General features: G+C 42.0%; 1 protein-coding gene across 5 annotated transcripts in view; it reads right to left on the reverse strand.

The window, feature by feature from the left end:
* VMP1 (vacuole membrane protein 1) overlaps positions 1 to 19,193 on the reverse strand; it is a 60,954-nt gene that overhangs the window by 31,694 nt on the left and 10,067 nt on the right. For all 5 annotated transcript variants that reach the window (XM_032129928.1, XM_032129929.1, XM_032129930.1 and 2 more), the window contains 4 exons: positions 17,152 to 17,242; positions 16,123 to 16,233; positions 4,853 to 5,020; positions 782 to 913 (listed from right to left, as the gene is read on the reverse strand). In XM_032129928.1, coding sequence (XP_031985819.1) covers positions 782 to 913; positions 4,853 to 5,020; positions 16,123 to 16,233; positions 17,152 to 17,242 — 502 coding nt within the window. The remainder of the gene's footprint in view (positions 1 to 781; positions 914 to 4,852; positions 5,021 to 16,122; positions 16,234 to 17,151; positions 17,243 to 19,193) is intronic.

Raw genomic sequence — 19,193 nt, forward strand, 5'->3', positions numbered from 1 at the left:
TAACAGCAGTCTCATGACCAGTTTCAACTTAGTGGCAGACAAAACAGGATAAGAAGGAAAAATACAGAGGGAAAAATTCAGTGGCAAGCAGCACGAGGAAAAAATGTTTAATTTCTTCTAGAACACTATCAGTAACTTGTGACCAGGATGCAAACTCCTGACCTGAAGGAAAAATTATCCACAGTAGTACCAGACTGATGTGCAGCATCAATTGCAAAATGTGCTCTGTTTAACCCCTTGAGAAAATAAATGACAAGAGCAACAAAAAAGCACTTGGAGCAGTTTTGCTGCATTTCCACATCAGGAAAAACGTTTCCTCAGGCTGATGAATGGGTCACACACTGGCCCCTGAGGGTGTCAGTGGCACAGCAGGCAAATGTCATCTGAAAGGGATGAGCTGAGGCTGGAAATAATCTCTGGCCCAGGGAGGCTTTAAATGCAGCCAGAACCACCAGGATTATGGAACAGCAGCTCCTCTACCCCTGTTTTCCCAGCCCAGTGTCTCCCTACCTTTATTGTGCTGTTCTTGGAAATCTAAATAATTGCAGTACTTGTAGCAAATACTTGGCTGCACTATTTCATCTGCTCCAACAAGCTGCATTCTTGTCCTCCCATCACCACGGGTATCTACCCAGTGTAGGATCTTTTTCCATCCCCGGGAAGTCCCCTGTGAACTCACACCAACTGATTTTTTGGCCCCTTCTCGCTTAATTGGAATGGTTATTTACTCCTTAGTTGTTCTGTGTTTTATTAATTCTGTTGTTTTGCACGCTGTCCTTACTTGTGCAGTCTCTGCGTGTTCCAGCATCTCCTCGAATTCCTGGTACTCCTCATCATCAGGTTCAGCACCAGAGAGCCGGGCTGCCCTCGCCATAAAATACGGGGGCAGCTCTCCAATGGCTGTACCAGCACCCTGGGAAAAAAACAATCCTGATTTATTTTCCTGTTTATTCCCAAACACAAAACATGTGACACGCACAAATCCCGTGGACATTCTCCGAGCCGACGAGACCAGCTGTTTGGAGCAGTTTGCTTTCATCCACCAGGTCAGAATTCCCATCATTTCCAACAGAATGCTGTCCACTTTGAATCCCTATTTCCCTTTCTTTCTCTGTGCAGGGGAAAGCCTGGGGGGGTTGCAGGGTCGGGCAGACAGGACCTGTGCATCGCTGGGGCCCCGTGGAGCAGCGCGTGGAGGAGCCGTGGGAGGCTGGAGCTGGTGGCCCTGCTGTCCCACACATCCCTATCCCACACATCCTGAGTCAGCACTGCTGTGTCTCACCCCACCACATGATGCCAGACACATTCCCCAGCATGTGACAGCCCCTGATCCCGAGGGGCCTTCAGAATAATCCAGGAGCTCCTCCCCGGTGCTGTCCCAGAGTTTGCTTGTTCAGTCATGAGACTCTGGGCAAGAGTTTGTTAGAAAACAGGCTCGGGTTTTACTACAACAAGGAAAAAAAAGGTAAAGCAAAGCCTGAGCTCGAGTTTCCCCTCTCCTTCAGCTGGGATAACTGGAGCCAACCCCAGATGAAAGGAGGGCTGCTTTCTCACCGCAGGAAAATTATATTTGTTTTCTCAGGACATCAAATGACTCACTTCAGTCTTGTGGGTAAAGGCAACTTTAGCTTAACCAAGAGAAAAAAGAGAGACAGCTAAGATTGAACATATGGATAAACAGAGGCTAATGGAACAGGAACTTGGAATTAACTCAGGATGGTTTAAATTTAGGGCAGGTAAGAGACAATAGTTGAGCACTGTACGGGAATGTGCTCCCTGCAGATGGCTTTTCTCTCCCAGGGTCAGCAGTGAGTAACAAATGCTTTTCTCCTCCTTTGAAGCAATGTGAAAGCTTTTCAATTTCCTTTGTTCCTGCTCTATACACAGCTGCAAGCAAGAATTCCAGCTGCTGTGGATATTCCAAATCAACAGGTTGTGGTTTTAAATACCACCGAAGTTACCCAAGCTGTTAAATTCTCAGTTTAAGCACCCAAAGTGCACGGCCTCCAATGTTTATGCCCTTGTTTTCCACAGAAGAAAAAATTTAAACGACTGCAACAAGCTGAACTCCATTAATCTGCATATTTCTGACACAAGGGGAAGATAAGCCTGAAAACAGTAGCAACAACACTTCAGAAAAATTAACTTGAGGTTATGTTCTCAGGGTGATGCAAGAAGAAAAAGTCACATTGCTCCTCCAGGCTCTGCCAATTTGCTTTGGCTTCGTTCTGTGAACTGAGGAAGAGGTTTGCATGTGTGTACTGGACATGAACTTTCTTTAAATTGGTTAAGTCACATGCTCATTATTACAAAACATTTCAGAAGTGCAACAAAAATCATATGATTTCATGTCTGCTGCAGATAGGTTCCTTAAGTGCAATTAAGGGCTCCAAACCAGTAACTATTGAACTGCTTTTTGTAACATTAGCTATTTTCACCACTTAACTCTGAATGCCAGTTTTACATGGAGATTCCTTAGACTAACAACAAACTGGAAAGGCAAATGCTAATCAAAATGCTTTTACACAAATACATTCAGAAAAGGAAACTGGGAAATTACTCCACTAGAAAGAGTCTTTCAAACAGATTTGATCCTGCTCAGGACACAGGCTGCCTGTTCTGCTAATCCCGAGCAATTAAACATTTTTATTCTTTCCCCTTATTTCTTGTAAAAAACCAAAAAGGCTGCAACACATTAAAAATATAGGGTACTATTGAATTCCTTGTCCCCATGGGATGGGAGGCTGTGAAAACTGGCATTCACCTACGAGATTGTTTCTGAGCCCTTCTGCAGGCCAGGGCTGCTGGAGCCAACTTTTACAGGGATTGAAAAAAGCATCATTTTCATTCCACCTAATAATTCCTTGGGCACAGGGATATTTAATCCTTGTAACACTCATTATCAGCAGGAATGGCCATCACAGACATGCCGGGGACTAGTAATGATTTTAATCTCTGGCTGAAGTTGGCTGCTGATGGTTTGGTGACCTGAATGAAACCCCTTGTGCAGGTAAATCCTCACATTTCACCCCACAGAATGCTCAGCCTGGGCACTCACAGCTCTGCAACGTCATCCTGGGATGATTTGCAAAAATCAGCCTTTTCACTTTCTGGAAGTCACCATTATCTTTGCTAAGTGGACATTTAGTTTCAGAGTGACAGAAGCAAAAATAAGTCTCTTTAACAGCTTCCATAAGAAGTGAGCTGGAATTAGGACAAAAGAAACACGCTGGAAGAAGGAGCGGCAATTGCCAACTTGATTTGGCTTACAGGAAATTAGCAAGCAATGTTTATGTACTCATGAAACATTCCAAGAAAGCATAACATTACATTAGACACCACTGGTAGACAGAGGATGCTCCCAAGGGAAAACCCAGAGGAGACAGAGTTCAGTGCAAAGGTAGCTGACAGGGAATTTGAAGAAGGGGGGGAAGGGTGAAAAAGTGGGATACAAATGTTCCTATTCCCTCGTCCCTTCTCTAATCTAATCCAAGGAACACAGCTCAGACCACGAAGGCACTGCCTGTTCTCCCTCATGGCTGCTCTGGAGGACACGAGATTCCAGAGGCTGCAACTCTGTTCATTCATTCCTAAACTTAATTCTTCTCATAGCTCAGTTTTTAAATGCTGCAGATGAAGCAAGAGATGTTTACCCTCAGCTGCATTTTTATTTTCTAGCCCTAGAAACTTAGCTATAAATGCCATTTTTATTGCTGGTCTCCATTAAACAGATTTCAGCAGAGGAAGAAAATAAAGAGAAATCTTATATATAATTATAGTCTTGTAAGTATTTGTATGTTTAGCTACTTATTGAGCATTCAGGCAAATCTGGCCTCTCATTAGGTGTGAAATTTAAGGTGTACTTTGCTTTTTGACAGGGCTGTGAATCCACTTTTCTCTGTTACTGTTTTGACTTTAGTCTGTAAATTCACATAACCTGACTGGAATTTTTTTAACTAACACAACTGCTTACATTAAAAAAATTGTAGTGACCAATTACCTGATAAATTAAAGAACACCAGGGAAGGCATCAGATACTGTTTTTAGAATTTCCTTTCTCTGCATTTCAATTGGACAACCAAGAATTTAGTAATTAAATCATCAGCTAAGACAGGAAGTCAGCAGCAAAATAAAGTTAATTTGGCATGTAGTTCACAGCAGATGCATCTGTGTAAACTGCAATTCCAAGTGATCTACATGTAATGAAAAAAACCAGCCTAGCTGACCAAAATCCTCTAAAAATTAAACTTCTACAAGAAGCTGCAGAGAAAAAAAAGAGGAAAACGGAAAGGAAGTTCCAATGGCAGCGTTTCCTAAGACCCTGATTCACTTAAACAGGAAAAGCAGGACAGCTTTTAAGTGAAACGTGGAAACAGGCAGAGAAACAGAAATAAAATATGTAAAATTGTGCAAAATAACACTTTTTTATTGAATCCAATTCACTGATGCAGCCCAGAACAAGCTGTGAGACGAGGGCCTGAGTCCTGCAGATGAGGAACTGCAGCTTCACTTGTGTTACAGCCTAAAATTTTTGAAATTATTTCTTGCTTAGACCTGAGAGGTGCCAGATCATCTGGGGTACAGACACCCTGCCTAAAATTTGCCTTTTACATCAACAGCCTTCAAGTTTTCTGCTGGCATTTAGCAAACAGCACTGCAGCTGATAAAAGATATCCTATTAATAAGCATTAAAATTGTCAGGGCTAAAAGGTTCACCAGGAAAGCAACTTTTCACATTACCTTGGGCAGTGTAAACCATCATTATTTTGCTAATTCAGGAATTTTTGTCTATTGCTGGCCACAGAAATTAAATACATCAATGGAAATTGCTGGTTTTCTAAACAAGCCTTACCCACATGCAGGCCTCCAGCCTGACTTTTGAGATGATTGCCCACAAGGAGATGGAGCCTTCAGTTGTCTCCTCATCAGGGCAGATAATTTGATCCGGGTAAGGAGGCTCAGGGAAATTCACAGAGTTACATTCATAGGCAGCAAGAGTGACTGATGCTATGTGTGGACCCTGAAAAAAAAAAAACCCAAAGAAATTTCAATTGCATTTTATGTTAGAATAAAAGTTCAAATTAGCCTCCCCCAACTGTCCCTAGGCTAAAACTTAGTGCTTCTCACTTTGGCCACTGATAATGTGATTTATGTAAAATTCTTGTTTGTTGGCTGTTTTTTTTTTTTAGACTATCTGAATTGCAATGCTGAGCCACTAATGTACTTTAAAAAAATTAAATCTTTCTTTTGAGCCACTAAATTGTTAGGGAGCCTTTCAGTTTTTGCCCTGCCACTTATGAGGTTGCCAAGGAAAAAAAAAAGAATCCTTACTTCTTATAAAAACCAGGAGTTTTCAAATATTTTACAATGCTCTCCTTAAGGTATTTATGACCTACAGCTTTATTAGAGGAGGTGTTTTCCCTACTGCTGCTTTTAGAGGATTAGGCATTTAAATTATGTATTGATTTTTTTTAATGACTGGGTTTAATGACATCTTGCAGCAGACTTTCTTAACTTCTGTATTTTTCTCCAACAGCCAGTTGTTTAATTTGTGTCTGTTTTTTCTGAGTAAACAAGAAAATGACCTCACTGCTGTTTGCTAAAAATGGTTTGAAATGTAATTCAAAACCTAAACATTCTTTAAATACCATTTAACTGAATTAATTTTAGTCTCCATCTTACATTGAAAGATTTTTTTTGGCCAGACCTCCAAATAAAATGAGCATAAAAATCTATTCAAGAAATGAACTGCTGCATAGTTTAAAAACCTGAAAGAATTGCCATTATTTTTAATACAAAAGAATTGAGAAGCAATTCAAACACTCTGAACACCAGACATTGTACCTAAAAAACAGTCACTTAACAAAGGTCATGGAAACACTGTCCAGGGAAAAAAGAGGGGAAAAAAAAAATTACTACATTAAACTGAGGTCTTTATGTAAAAACCACAGATTTAAATAAATCTAGAAGTTTCATTAAGTGCAGAACAAATTACACAAACCTTAACTTCTGCTATTCATTATTTTATGGGTTTTGACATTGGGCTGGGAAATATTGCCAGCAATTTTCTTCTATGTTTTTATCTGCAATCTTAATTTATTTTCATTTTATTAGAGTGAAAAAGGGAGTTTGATACCCCCCCAAAAAATCAAAGCTAAATTTATTACAGACCAGAGGGAAAGTGTGGCAGACCTGAGCACTGCCCTTCCCTGCACAGGGCTCCCAGAGCTCCCTTTGAAATGCGGGAGCCAGGGACACATCCAGCCCCCAAAAGCTTCATTTGCACATTAAAGGGTGAAATTCCACCGCAGGTCCCACACAAAAGGAGAAGCTCCATCACTCCTGGATTTGCTGGGAAGATGAGGTTCACTCACCAACATTTCACAGCTCTGGACTGAGGCAATTACATCCCCACTGTAATTTTTCAGTGAATTAAGAAAGTTGAAATAAAATACCAGTTTATATTTTCTGTATGGCAGCTGCAACTACTGTTGTCATATGCAAAGAATTCAAAATAAACCCATTCTTCTGGCATGCAGTTGGTAAAGCACAAGCTGCTCTGATAGCAAAAAAAATTTTTTTATTTATTCCTTGTTACTTTACAGGAGACTAATTCCAAGTGCTTGGGTGTATTTTGGATTGCAGAAATACAGAGCCTGTGAGATGATAAATGAGGCACAGTTTCTCTTGGGGAGAAGAAGATTCATTGAAATAAAACTGAAAAAGAGTGGATCTGGAAATTGATACACAAGAGTGATTTTGATATGGAAGGGAGAACAAAGACTGGGAGAATGAACCAATGAGCAATAATTTCTATTATCAATATTTCTATAGGCCCCAGTGGCAATAAACTTCTTGGTACTTGTAGCAAGATCCTCTGTCCACAGCAGCTTCAGAGCTAAATAAATAACATCTCTCTATTTTACTCATCGAGGGCAGATGCAAAGAGAGTTGAATCTTCCCTAAAATTGTAAAGTACATTTATGGCAAACCTGGGAACCTTTCTCCACTGCACTCTGAAACCTAGGGAATTTAATCCCATCCCCTGCTTGCCCCTCCCTAGGTCTGACAGCTACCTTGGGACCAAAAAAGAAAGTCTCAAGCCATTATCCTAAAATTAATGGTTTTCACCTGCAGAAATTTGCAGTGAAACTCTCCTGAAAGGCAGATTTGCATGGAGGAAACTCCCCCGTGTTTGAGTTGTAAATGACCATTCCCTCGGCTCCCTTGAGGCCGTGGCCAAGGCAGTGAGATACGTGTGGGAATCCAGAGGTGTGGCTTTCACTTCCACAAAATTTGGAATACACACCATAGAACAGAGCAACTACAGCCAGCTGCTTATTTAGAATAGCAAGAGATAAATTTAATCACTACTATCAGCAGTGATAAGCAGCCCCCAGCCCTTGCAGGGCTTCAGCATTTTCTTCCCAAAGTGCACCCAGGGTGGATAAAGCGGATCCTAAAATTCCAGGGGAGCACACAAGGACAAAATGCCCAACTGGAGATGTTGCAGGAGCCTCTGCCAGCAGAGCTGCCACACTGAAGTGGCTGAACAACCTCAAAACCCTCCTGTTGAGAGCCCTCCCAGTCTCAACAAATGTCTCCAAAAGGCAAAATTTCACAGGGAGTAGCCAATGGAAAAAAAAAAAGGCATTTCACAAAACAGCTGCAAACAGCCACCTGAAACCCACGCCAAGGGAACAGAACTCTCCCAGAGCAATGTAAACAATTCTATAATGGAAAAAAGTCGGAGTGATGGAACCCACAGAAGCCACATTTGAACTGGAATGAAGAGTGAAGCCCAAATGGTTCATTTAGAGTGATGAAGTGTGGGATGGAACCGGAGTGAGCCGAAGGGAAGCAGAGCAATCCTGCATCCTCCTCCTGTGTCTGGGTGTCCTGTGGGTCACAGGGACACTGTTCCAGGCTTGGCAGGCTCAGAGCAACACCCCCAACATCTGCTTTTGGAGCTTCCCCAAAGCCCTGGTTACCAAGCACCTCCAAACAATGCTTGGCTGAACAGGCCCAGGGCTGCAGAGGGCTGGGAGGAGGAACGGGAGGCTTAGCGGTGGTTCATTTATATTTCATTTGTATTTAGTGATGGTTTAACTCTGAATGGAGCAAGGAACCAGCTTCAAACAGGCTCGAGGTGCCACCTTTGGAAAACCCCTGACTATATACCCAGGAGGATTCATTCTCATCCAGTTTTTTAATCCTCTTCACAAATAACACTCCTCCACCCTCTCCCCCTCCTCCGCATGGGGCCGCAGGAAATACTGAGTGTTTTGCCTCCCTGCAATAGTTCAGTTTGTTTCAACACTTGGGGAAGTCCTCTCAGATGTCCCCCCCTTGACTGTGACTGCAGCTCTACCTTTGAAAAGGGCATTTGCAAAACTGCTTCAAACCCCATCACGCCAAATACTAAATCCCGGGCAATTTAGATGTGCTCCTTGCCAAACCAGGAAAAGTTGCTGAAACTCAAGGCATGTAAGATCCTGAACACCAACTGTCTTTCCCTCACCCTCTTCCAATGATTTTTTTTTTTTTTCCTTTTAAGCTGCAGGAGGTACTAACAAGGGATAGCAGAGAAGAAATTGAGAAGCATTCTGCTGACTCGGGTGAGAAACATTCGCTTGCCACTGCTGACGACCAGAAGGAGCCTGTGGTCAGGCCGGAATGTGATGTGTTAGAAATATCTGTACAATTTGCAAATCAAACAAGACAAGATTTGGTCATCGAGATGAACTCAACATAGATCTATTTTTTAGCAACAGCAGTTTAGGGGAGATTGGAAATCCCTGCCTGCACAACCCCAGTGTCTCAGAGAAGGTAACTTCGAACTCTTGAACTCACAGGCCTTCAAAGGAGTTTTGTTCCAGTGATTGAAGGCACCCAAGTCGGAATGGCACAGCTAATCCTCAGAAATGAGTTACTTAAAATGATGTATTATGAAATTTCTAGAAAGTAAAATCTTTTTATCTATAAATTATGCTTGGAAATTCATCTCTGGAAGTAGAAAGAGACAGCAGCCACATGTAAAAAAAATCATGAGTTAAAAATCCTTAAAAACATGCTGATCTGTGTAATTCTTACAGCAGAAAGTCTCTACCATAAGGAAAAGTGACTGAATATCCAATGAAAAATTAATCATATTTTCACATTATTAATCATTCTGAGCACCTGGACTGGGAAGTCTATTAAAGCTCCAAACAATTCCTGTATCGAGTGTTGGTTTCTCACATTCCCCCTTCACAGAACGGCCAGGCTGCTCAAGTGATACAAGAACAACCACATCTAATTTTAACCTTTTATTTTGGGGCAAGATATAATTTTAGACTGGCTTTAATTTAGAAACATTTCTCAAAGAAAAGTGATATGTCTGCCAGCAAGAAAAATATTACCCTGAACTCCTTGCTGAACGTAATGCACTAAAAATCTGTTTTCTTCCATGGATACGCTGCTTTTCATACTGGGTTCAAGACTCAGCCCTTGCACGGGGGTGGGGAACTGTATTTGATGGAGATGAATTGGAAAAACAAAAGCTTGCTTCTCATGGGAAACATCCTGCAAGCGGTGCCCCAGGCCACGACTCATCCCATACTTATCCACGAAGTCATTACACCTCTCCAGAAAGTCACACCACGGTACAGCATCTTTTTTATCTCTGAGAGCGGTGAACAACTACCCACAAAGAGAACTGCTCTGTGATTAAGAGGGAGAAGCTTGGTCTGGAGGTGGCTGGTAAATATGTCCCGTTTGTCTGTCTGTGTTACGAGATTAAAATGTCTCATGATTCTATAACGTCTGGTATGTGGTGCTGGCTGCAAATCAGGGCTGGGGATGGAGGATCCTGTACCTAGAGCATCCTCAAGTGACACAAACATCCATCAAGTGGTCAGGGCTGGGTTTAGAAGACCTTCACAGCATTTGAAGCCACGTATTAATTTTACACTCACGTGGCTATGGGTAAGATTCTATTCCCACTTCAGCCAAGCCTTGCCCCATAGTGCAGAGCTGATGGAAATTCCAAATGATCGGCCACAAACTCTGAATTTAACTAAACAAGAACCACTGAGGGAGCAGCACGTGGCACCACTGCGTGTGTAAAGGGCCACGGTGCTGCTCTGAGGAGTAACATGAAAAGCAGATGTTTTTTAAGGCTGTGGTCCCCACTACCTTCTATAGAAGCAGACAGACTCATGTCAGGGGAGGGCACAATTGCAAGAATATAAACTCATCCTCTTGTGCTGACAGAAAACAAATAATAAAATAATAAAATAATCTGTCAGGGTTTTGTCCTTGCCCTTCCCTAGCCGTTCACTCATTTCTGAAGAATAAACCTCAGCATCTATTCAAATTGCTACCAGCAGTTGTGATTGGCTTTAGAATCTCCAATTAGAGATCGGTTTGCACAATTATCGTTATTTCCAACCTGCTCCAGGAAGCAGGACATGAAAGGTATAAAGTTCAGGCTGTGCATAAAGAAAAAAAAAGTAGAAACTCCAGGGAGCAAATGAGGAGAAAGCACAATGTGCCCTCCCGGCAGAGATCTGACAGAACAAACGTTGAGGAAGTGGAGAGCAGATAATGAAAACAGGGCGTCAGCTTCTAAAAGGTAAAGTCCATCAACCTTCAGGAGGAAGAAAAGGGTGCAGCCATCGTCCCATTAACTCCTCCATTGTCCCATTAACTCCTCCATCACCCCACGGGACTGTTCTTGCGCAGTCTGACCTAAGCCAGCAGTGTTGGGTTTACTCTCTGTAGGTGTCTACAGGGATCAGACACAACAACGGGTGCACTTAGAGGGACCAAGACTTCAAATGAACGTTTTTCTCCTTGAAAACACCACTTTCCATCTCAGATTTTTAAAATGCAAGCGAGCCACCAGAAGATTTAAGAAACACCCAGATTGCACAACTGATTTAGCAGCAGTGTTCAGTTAACCCAGCAGACCCTCCCAGTTCATCAGTGCATTATTAATATCAGTACTGCAGTTTCAAGCAGAACAGAGCCCAGGTGAGCTGTAAGCAGGAGTTTCTGGTGAGATACTTGCAAAAATGATTTTTAAAAAAGTTTTATGTTGATTCAAGTATTCCAGCTGGAGGAAGTAGTCTAAAGACAGGAAAGAAACAAAGGACACAGTAAGAGACAAAAACGACCCTCACACAAACAGGCTCCATTTCAACTTATTTTAGAATTAATTTCTGCCTTCTGCACCCTCCATGTATTTTTCTTTAAACCCCCTCAGCAATTCAATAGCAGTAATCTGAGCACAGGTATTAGACATAACCCGTTTTTATTTCCTTTGTTTTAGGCTTGCAAGTTGATGTGTGAACTGGAGAACAGTGAGGGCTGGAAATGAACACCTCACTTCACAAAAAGAATTCAGCGCTGGGAAGGGGAGCACTGCTACACCCTCCCACCTGGCTGAGGCAGCTCAGCCTTTGTTTCTCACTTTTTCCTTTACACACAGAACCATCATTTTCTGGGTTACTCACAATAGTTTTGAATGATCTGCGTGGAAAGTGCAAAACCTCTTCTGAAGCTGATAATTACTATGAAAATACTCCTGTATTAGTCACGAGGAAGTAAATGAAGGAAAAAAAAAGAAAAGAGAATAAGTTGTGTGGGTTTCTAAATTATTCTGTGTACTTCATAAAAGTGGAGTAAGCCTCATTTTTGAGCTTCTCTTTTAAGAAGGACTTAAGTAATTTTTATCATGAGTCCTCTTACAAGCTCAGCTCCTGGAACAAGAAGACTAAAAGGAATTAGGTTTGACTTAAAAAAGCTTTCAGTAGTCCTGACAGGAAACCGTTTATTTGTGTGGGTTTGTTTTTTTAAAATTATTTACACCACCAACATCTTTTTTTTCCAAGATAATGGATTCATTATTGCACAAGTGTCTGGCTTTTAAATCTTCAAATTCTAACCTAAACCAGTTTGGGTAGGGCCAACACAGGACTCATTTCAGCTGCAAACTATGACTGTTTGGGGAGGCCAGAATGTGACCACTGGTGAGGGGAACCAATTCAGAATGAAAGTGAGATGCTGAGCCCTCAAACCCAGACAAACCCAGCCCGGCTCTCTAAGGGTAGCACTGGCAATAAGGGCACTGCCTTTCTGACTCACTTTTCTCTTTAAAGGCACATTTCTGCTCTTTATTTTTGCTGTGCCCTCTTCCACTCTGCTGCTGAGCAGCCCTGTAAGAATTCCTGACAAACCCACATATTCCAGCGCTGAAATATCCGGGCTGGTGTGTGACCTCGGCACAACCATGGCTATTGTACCTCACATTTCCTGTTTGTGCTCGCCCAGGGCCTGGCCACCAGCACAAACCCCCTCAGCAGTTGCCCCCTCGGCTCCAGCAGCAGCAAATAGAATTCACATTTAAGCAACAAAAACACAAACAAATGCAAACAGCCAGAGCTCGCCCTGAGCTTTTGACCGGTGAGGAATTCGGTGCCATTCATCCCTTCAGGGATTTCCCATCCCCAGGGAGAGGGGACGTTTCCCGCCCTCAACCACTCGTTTTTAAGCCCATTTTTTTGGCCACATCTTTGACAGTCCGTTTTTCAGAGCTGAAGTGAAACCAAAGCACGAGGCAGAGCGTTGGGTGGGGATGGCCACAGCCCATGATCCCAACCCAGCACTCCACCTACTGTCCCCTGCTCCGGAGCCCTCCGGCACCGCCACCTCATTCATTCATTTTCGGCAGCAAAGATCTCTCAGAGATGTACAAACACAAGAAATTCCTCATGAGTTACCCTCAGCCATCCTCTGCTGGTAATGAGGTGATTCATGCTGTTCATATTTTAATCTACCACCAACAGAAAACATCGCAGGACCGAGGAAAAAGCCATGTGCTGCTAAAACCAGTATTTAGAGTCATTAATCATAATATTTTATTTCCTACAGAACCACATCATGATTACTATTTTTAAGGGTTGTTTTTAAAGAATTGTGAAAAACCTTTAATGGGCTGCAGGAAAATAAGCCAGCAGACTTGTTTTGAAAGTGTCAGAATGGAAAGGATTCTTGGAAGAGTGGTCTGCTTCCCTGTTCCTGCGATGAAGATCTGCTCTGTGCCAGCCCTTAGCTCAGTGCCAAGTGCAGCATGAGAATTGTTTCCCAAAAAGCCATGTCAGATTTTACATCTAGTGCTGGCAACAACTAAGGAAGCAGCATTAAACTAGGAACTGACACATCAGACAATGTTCAGGCCCTTTATAACACATAGAAAGCTCTCAAATCACAGGAACAGCAATAAAAAGCTGGGTGTCAAACTCACACACTCGACCTGTCCCTCTTGCACCAAGGATTGGTGACCAAAAAAATCCCAATCAGATGTGAACCAAAATGATCCTGAGGCAGTAACACCCCTCCCACACTAAGGCTGCTTTAAAACTGTCAATTCCACTTTTAGCAAACTGTTTCCAAGTACTCTCTTCTCAGCTAACCCTGGGATCTCTCCTGGCACTGGAATGCAGCTCCAAAAAGCAGCTGGTGAGAGATGCTCTAAAAGATCCAGACAAATGACAGTTTTCAACACTGGAAAAACAGCTAAGCAGGCCAGGGTAAGCAAACATCGGAGTTATTCATATACTGCAGCCATTGCATAACCACTTCCAGTGCTTGGGAATGGCCATATCCAGTAAATGGATAATCCAGTGTATTTAATTCAGATGCACCTGTGTGACAGCTGAAGGAGCCTGAGCAGGTGCCTACATGCCATCAATTCCTCCACGTGCCCTCAGTGGCACAGACAATGCTGCAAGTCCCAGCAGAGCTCAGCACCACATGGGTGGGCCCAAGGGCATTGTTCTCCCAGCATGTAATTGCATTCCCAACAATCTCCCTGTACATCCAGCTTTAAAATGAGCAATTAATTAAAAGCAATTTGAAAGCACTTACTGGGTCTATTCTCTATTGCCAGCAAATCCAGGCACTAAAGCAGGGGAGGATTTGTTTTGTAACTTTTCCTTTCTTTGAGTCAATGGAAGAATAAGTTTTACCATAATGAAGAAACATAATTAAAGTATATGGAACATGAAAAGTAGATCAACGGTAATGCAGAAGTTAATATTGAGAGTCCCACTTAATGTGTCATATTTCTACTTTTAGAGGGAACTGCTGTAAAAATAACAAAGCAAAATAGTTACAACTCCTCCCTTTGAGAGCTGGAGCTTCTAATTGCATTGTTTCCAGATGGGTTAAACCCAGAACACTTCTCTGAAAGAGTTCACCCCTAAAAGCTGCAGCAGCAGCCTTATGTTAGTACTCTGTGTTCCCTCTCACAGCAGCTCCAGCTGAGCAGGTATCAGGCACTGTTTTACTACAGTGATAACATATTCCATGCACACCTTGCTGATACAGCTGCAGTGATAAGAATATTAACAGTTCAGGTACTTAAAACGGAAACACGGTTTGCCAGGGCCAGGAACTGCTGTTTTTACACTCCTTCTGCCATCTAGTGGCAACAACCGCGTGGGTTCCACCGAGGTGTAAACCATGAGGTGCTCAGACAGGGCCCAGAAGGTGTTAATTGACCTCAGCAGACCATGCTAAGAAATAAATCTTGCTCAGGAGAAAAAAAGAGAAGCAAATCTTGACTTCTCTTTCTTCCTACACTCACTGCCTTCACGAAATTCCCTCAGTGTAATAGGAACATGCTCATCTGCCTCATATATTTAAGGCAAACCAGCATTTCTTCTGTAGTATTTACATTTCAGATGTTGATGGTACATTTTTATTAATTTTACTCTATAAGCATCTTCTAATCACTCACTGTAACCTATTCAGTCTGTTTCCCCCTCCTAACAAAGTTATGTGAAACCTTCCCTCTTATGTTCCAAATAAATACCTTCCCTCACAATATTAAACTCAATTTCTTCTCCTGGGTGACACATCCCTGTAATCTTTGGAAGATTGTTCACCTCTTGAACACCCATCGTAAGTTATACTGATAAATCAACTGAGAATTTATATTTTCTGTAAGTTACTTCATTGTCAGCTCAGGTCATGGCCAAAGTACATCCACGAGGTTCACGTACCCCACAGTATCACCAAAGCGATGTATTACGGAATTTAAGTTTTCTACATTGAAGTAATTTAGAACTCTGATTTTTAAATATAGAGCAAAAGAAAAGTTAACTCATTCCACCTCCTTTAAGAAAAGAAGTGGTGCTGTCTTAGGAAGATTTCATGTGCCAAAATCATCTTGAAGTGGCCTGGAGTATGACAGTGCTCAATGCACAAACTTGGTTTTGTTTAGTAGGAATTCCTTCCACAGTCTTTAGGACAGAAGCTCCACTAAGAGTAAATCTGATGCTACTCATCCCATGCCATTCCATCTCCCAGGCACTGCCTTGCTGGGGGGAAAGGCAGGAGTTTCTTGTAGTGTTTTCTGTGTTATTGTTAATGATTAAAGCAGCTCTGAAAGTAAACATCTGTAATTGTTCCAAATACAAGATGACATTTGTTGCACGAACTGGTTTCAATTATTTTGTGGCCATGAATCCTTTTCTTGAATCCAGGACAGTGGTTTCATAAACCAGGAACTAATCCAATGGCCAAAAGCAAAACACACCCAAACATCTCCCTGACTTTCATAGCTAAGTTGAGATAAACAACATCATGCAAATTTTCAGAAGATATTTTATCTTCATAGGAAAACATTTTCTTCCTATTATTTCCAAAGCAAAATTAATACAGACTGAACTTTAAACCAGCTGCCTACTTTTGTGGTTTCAGTTAGAAAAATGATCATTTTAAGCTACTAAAAAAATACTCTGAAAAATTTTAAATGGAAGCACTTGAGCTGCACACAGCAGAAAATGCTTCATTTAAATGAGGAGATCAGAGGATAGAGCTTGCAGATTTGGCTCATTGTTTCAAAGTGAGGATTAACCAACAGCAGGCCAATATCCACATCAATAAACACAGAGCTTACAAACTACAAAACAAGGTGATGCAGTGTAGAACACGAATAGCATCCACTAGAGCACCAGCTTTAGAAGTACTTGATGTTTAGAACTTGCAGAAAATTATTTATTCACATATTTTAAAATCTGCACCAATCAAAGTACTCAATTCAGAAAGGACATGGTGTGGAAATATCCTTACCAAGTAGAGCAGAAAGGTGTGGAGACCTGTTCCAAGCCCAACAGAGGAGAGAATGCCCAATCCTACCCAGTAGGCACACCAGAAGAACTTCTTCTCCATGTACCGCACATACTGAGCAAGGAAAGTCACAAAAAAGAAAAAAATATATAAATTATGATATCTCCAAGGGAGAAAATTAAGCTATAAGTCAACACAGACATTTATCTGGATTATAACAACTGAAATAGAATCCTAGATACTTCTGTTTGCAATTTATTATAGTTACAGCACAGACACATAGAGAAAACAGTGCACTTTCAAAAGAAAAAACCCACATCTTGCAATCAGCAAGTTTCCAAGGAGATAGATGAAAATTCAGGTTCAACAGTAGGGGGTTGAAATCCAGAAGAGGCCCACGAGAAGCAAGCCCCAGACAGTGTCTAGTAGAGCCCAGGCAGCTCAGAGAATTGTCTGAACAGCTTAAATAAAGGAATAAAATCAGCTGCACTCCCAGTGAGTCTGTTGGATGTTGTATCTTGGAGCAGTGAGTAGCAGGTTTGTTACTTTTAAGAAAACATTAAAATGCTGGTTGTCTGCTGCACACAGACATCAAACCATTTTATCTCTCTCTATGTGCCTGTCCCAGCTGGGCAGGAGACCCTTCCACAGAAACACAAGAATCATTTCTTGGGAACCACGAAGCTCTGCCACGACTCAGGGTAACATCTTCCCTCAAGAGCTCCCACCACTATGAAAAGCTTATTGACAGCAGCTGTGAAGGAGTGCTGCAGCACCCGAGGTGTGCTTTACTCAGGAACAGATGAGACACCTCCAGATCCAACACAACAGATCAAATGACACGGCTCATCCCTCCCCACCTCTGAAACACAACTCATGCACAGCCAACGGAGCAGTCACGACTTGAGAAACAAACCCGGAGTGAGCAGTTCAAAAGGTACATTATAAATTCATGGAGATCCCAGCACAACTCATTCAATTCCCAGAACAGGGACAGGGAGTGTGAGGCAGCCAGGGAAGCAGAGGTGGTACCTGTTGATGTGCTCCTTCGATGTAGTACATGGCTGTGAGCAGTGCCAGTGCCAGCAACACACACACCAGGACACCTCGCCGACGCCACAATCTTAAAGACAAATGGCAAATTAGGGTTTTTCATCATTGAGCATGCATTTCAAAGTAACTCAGTTACCCCTGGGGACTGGGGCTGCCTGGATGTACTCAGGAGGGACAATGGCAGCTGAAAAGTTTGTTCTAATAGAAGTGTAAACCTCCCAAGAAAATATCTGGGGAGCCTTTACTCTTTAGGGAGAAATCTCTGCTTCGCTGTCAAGCGAGATCAAAGTTCAGCCACGCATATTTAATTTTTTTTAACAAAGAAAAACAAAGTAACTGTCTGAAAACAAACACAAGTTGAAAACAATTCAGCTTCTGGAGCCAAGAGTCAGACCCAGGCCCTGAGCAGCAGCTGTGGCCAAGCACAGAGCAGAGCAGGCCCTGCACTGGCCCTGGGCAAGGACGAGCTGGGTGGAATTCAGAAATGCTGATTTCCAGCTGTGCTGCTGGGCAGAACCACAGTGACAGTCACAGGAACACATCTTTACATTATTTTGTTTCCCCTCATCTATTAAAATGAATTTCTTGTAACAGCTCCAAATTTGATAAATATGATTTAGGTAACTCTGAAGCATTAGGTGAGTAAAGGGAGAAAAGTGTTTTCCAAAGTAATTTGCTACCAAATAATTTTTGAGCATGTTTGGTTTTACGGTTCTTTTTTTCTGCTTGATGTGTATGTGGCCACACACAGTAGATTAGCAAATACACTTATTATTTTCCAGAAATAAAATTAATAAAGATAAATGAAAAACAAGTGCTAGCATCACTTAAATTTCCCAGACTATAACAGCAAACTATAAATGTAACTTAGACAGAGAGAGATAGAAATGTGAGACATAATACAGGAAAACAGTCCCAAATATTTCATATTAAGCAAACTGAAAAAAACACTCAAAATATTTTAAAATTAAAGTTAGTGCTGCTTACATTAGTACAACAACTGAACCTTCAAGTGATTTTCATTCAAAACACAGCTTATGCAATGGAACACAGGAGATCATTAAGAGTCAATCTGAGGTCTCAACTTAATAGCTTATAATAGTCAGGGTTATTTTCTGTAAAGATTCTGTCAGGGGAGTGCCAGACAACTGAATGTGCTGCTCAGCAGAGGAGGCAAGTGCTATCTGTAACAGAATTGCATGTCTAGGAAGCCAAATAAAATTTGAGGTCTTAAAATAAATCCTCAAATGTTATTTCTGCTTAGTTTAAATAAATGCTTGGAGATTTTCAGAAATTACAGATGTCAGACCCAGTAAAACAGTTCTCAGAGACAATTCCTAATGGTAGTTGAAAGAATGTACATAATAAAATAAATAGGCTTGGGGGTTAGATTTTTTTGGGACGTGGTGTGTAGAAGGGAATTAAGACTACACTACATAAACCTTGTATTTTTCATACAAATAATTTCAAAAGAAAATGGAAAATAGAAGTTTCTCTCAGTAAATCTGAACTGCCAGCACCTCAAGCCTAGCCCTGAGGGTCAGTGAGCACAACCCTGAGTACCAGGCTCAGCTCACCCTGCAGAGGAGCAGCCCAACAGCTGGAGTCACCCAAGGTGACATTAGATCCTGCCTCCTGACTGGGAAAAGCTTGGTGAACTCAATCCCAAGCACAACAGAGCCCAGTTACCAACACAAGCGCTGGATGGCTGCTATTCTTGGCATGTTTTGGCAGCCTAAACCCTCGGGCCTTGTGCCTTAAGAACTGGCTCTACATTTCAGCACTAACAGGGAATGGCAGGACTGGTCCTAACAAATTCTCTCACTGGAATAAAAGCTGATTTTATCCAGTGTGAAAATAACACTCAGGGAAAGTGCTTTAATAAATCATTTCCTGCTGTAAAAGGGCCCACAGAGAAGCAAAGTCCTCTTTACAGCATCATAAACATCACTGCAAGCTCCACATAACCCTGATCTCTGCCCTGGCTGAGCTATTTGAAGATTACTCAGTGATACCAATAC

Source organism: Corvus moneduloides, chromosome 20 (genome assembly GCF_009650955.1).
Source record: "Corvus moneduloides isolate bCorMon1 chromosome 20, bCorMon1.pri, whole genome shotgun sequence".
Lineage (NCBI taxonomy): Eukaryota > Metazoa > Chordata > Aves > Passeriformes > Corvidae > Corvus > Corvus moneduloides.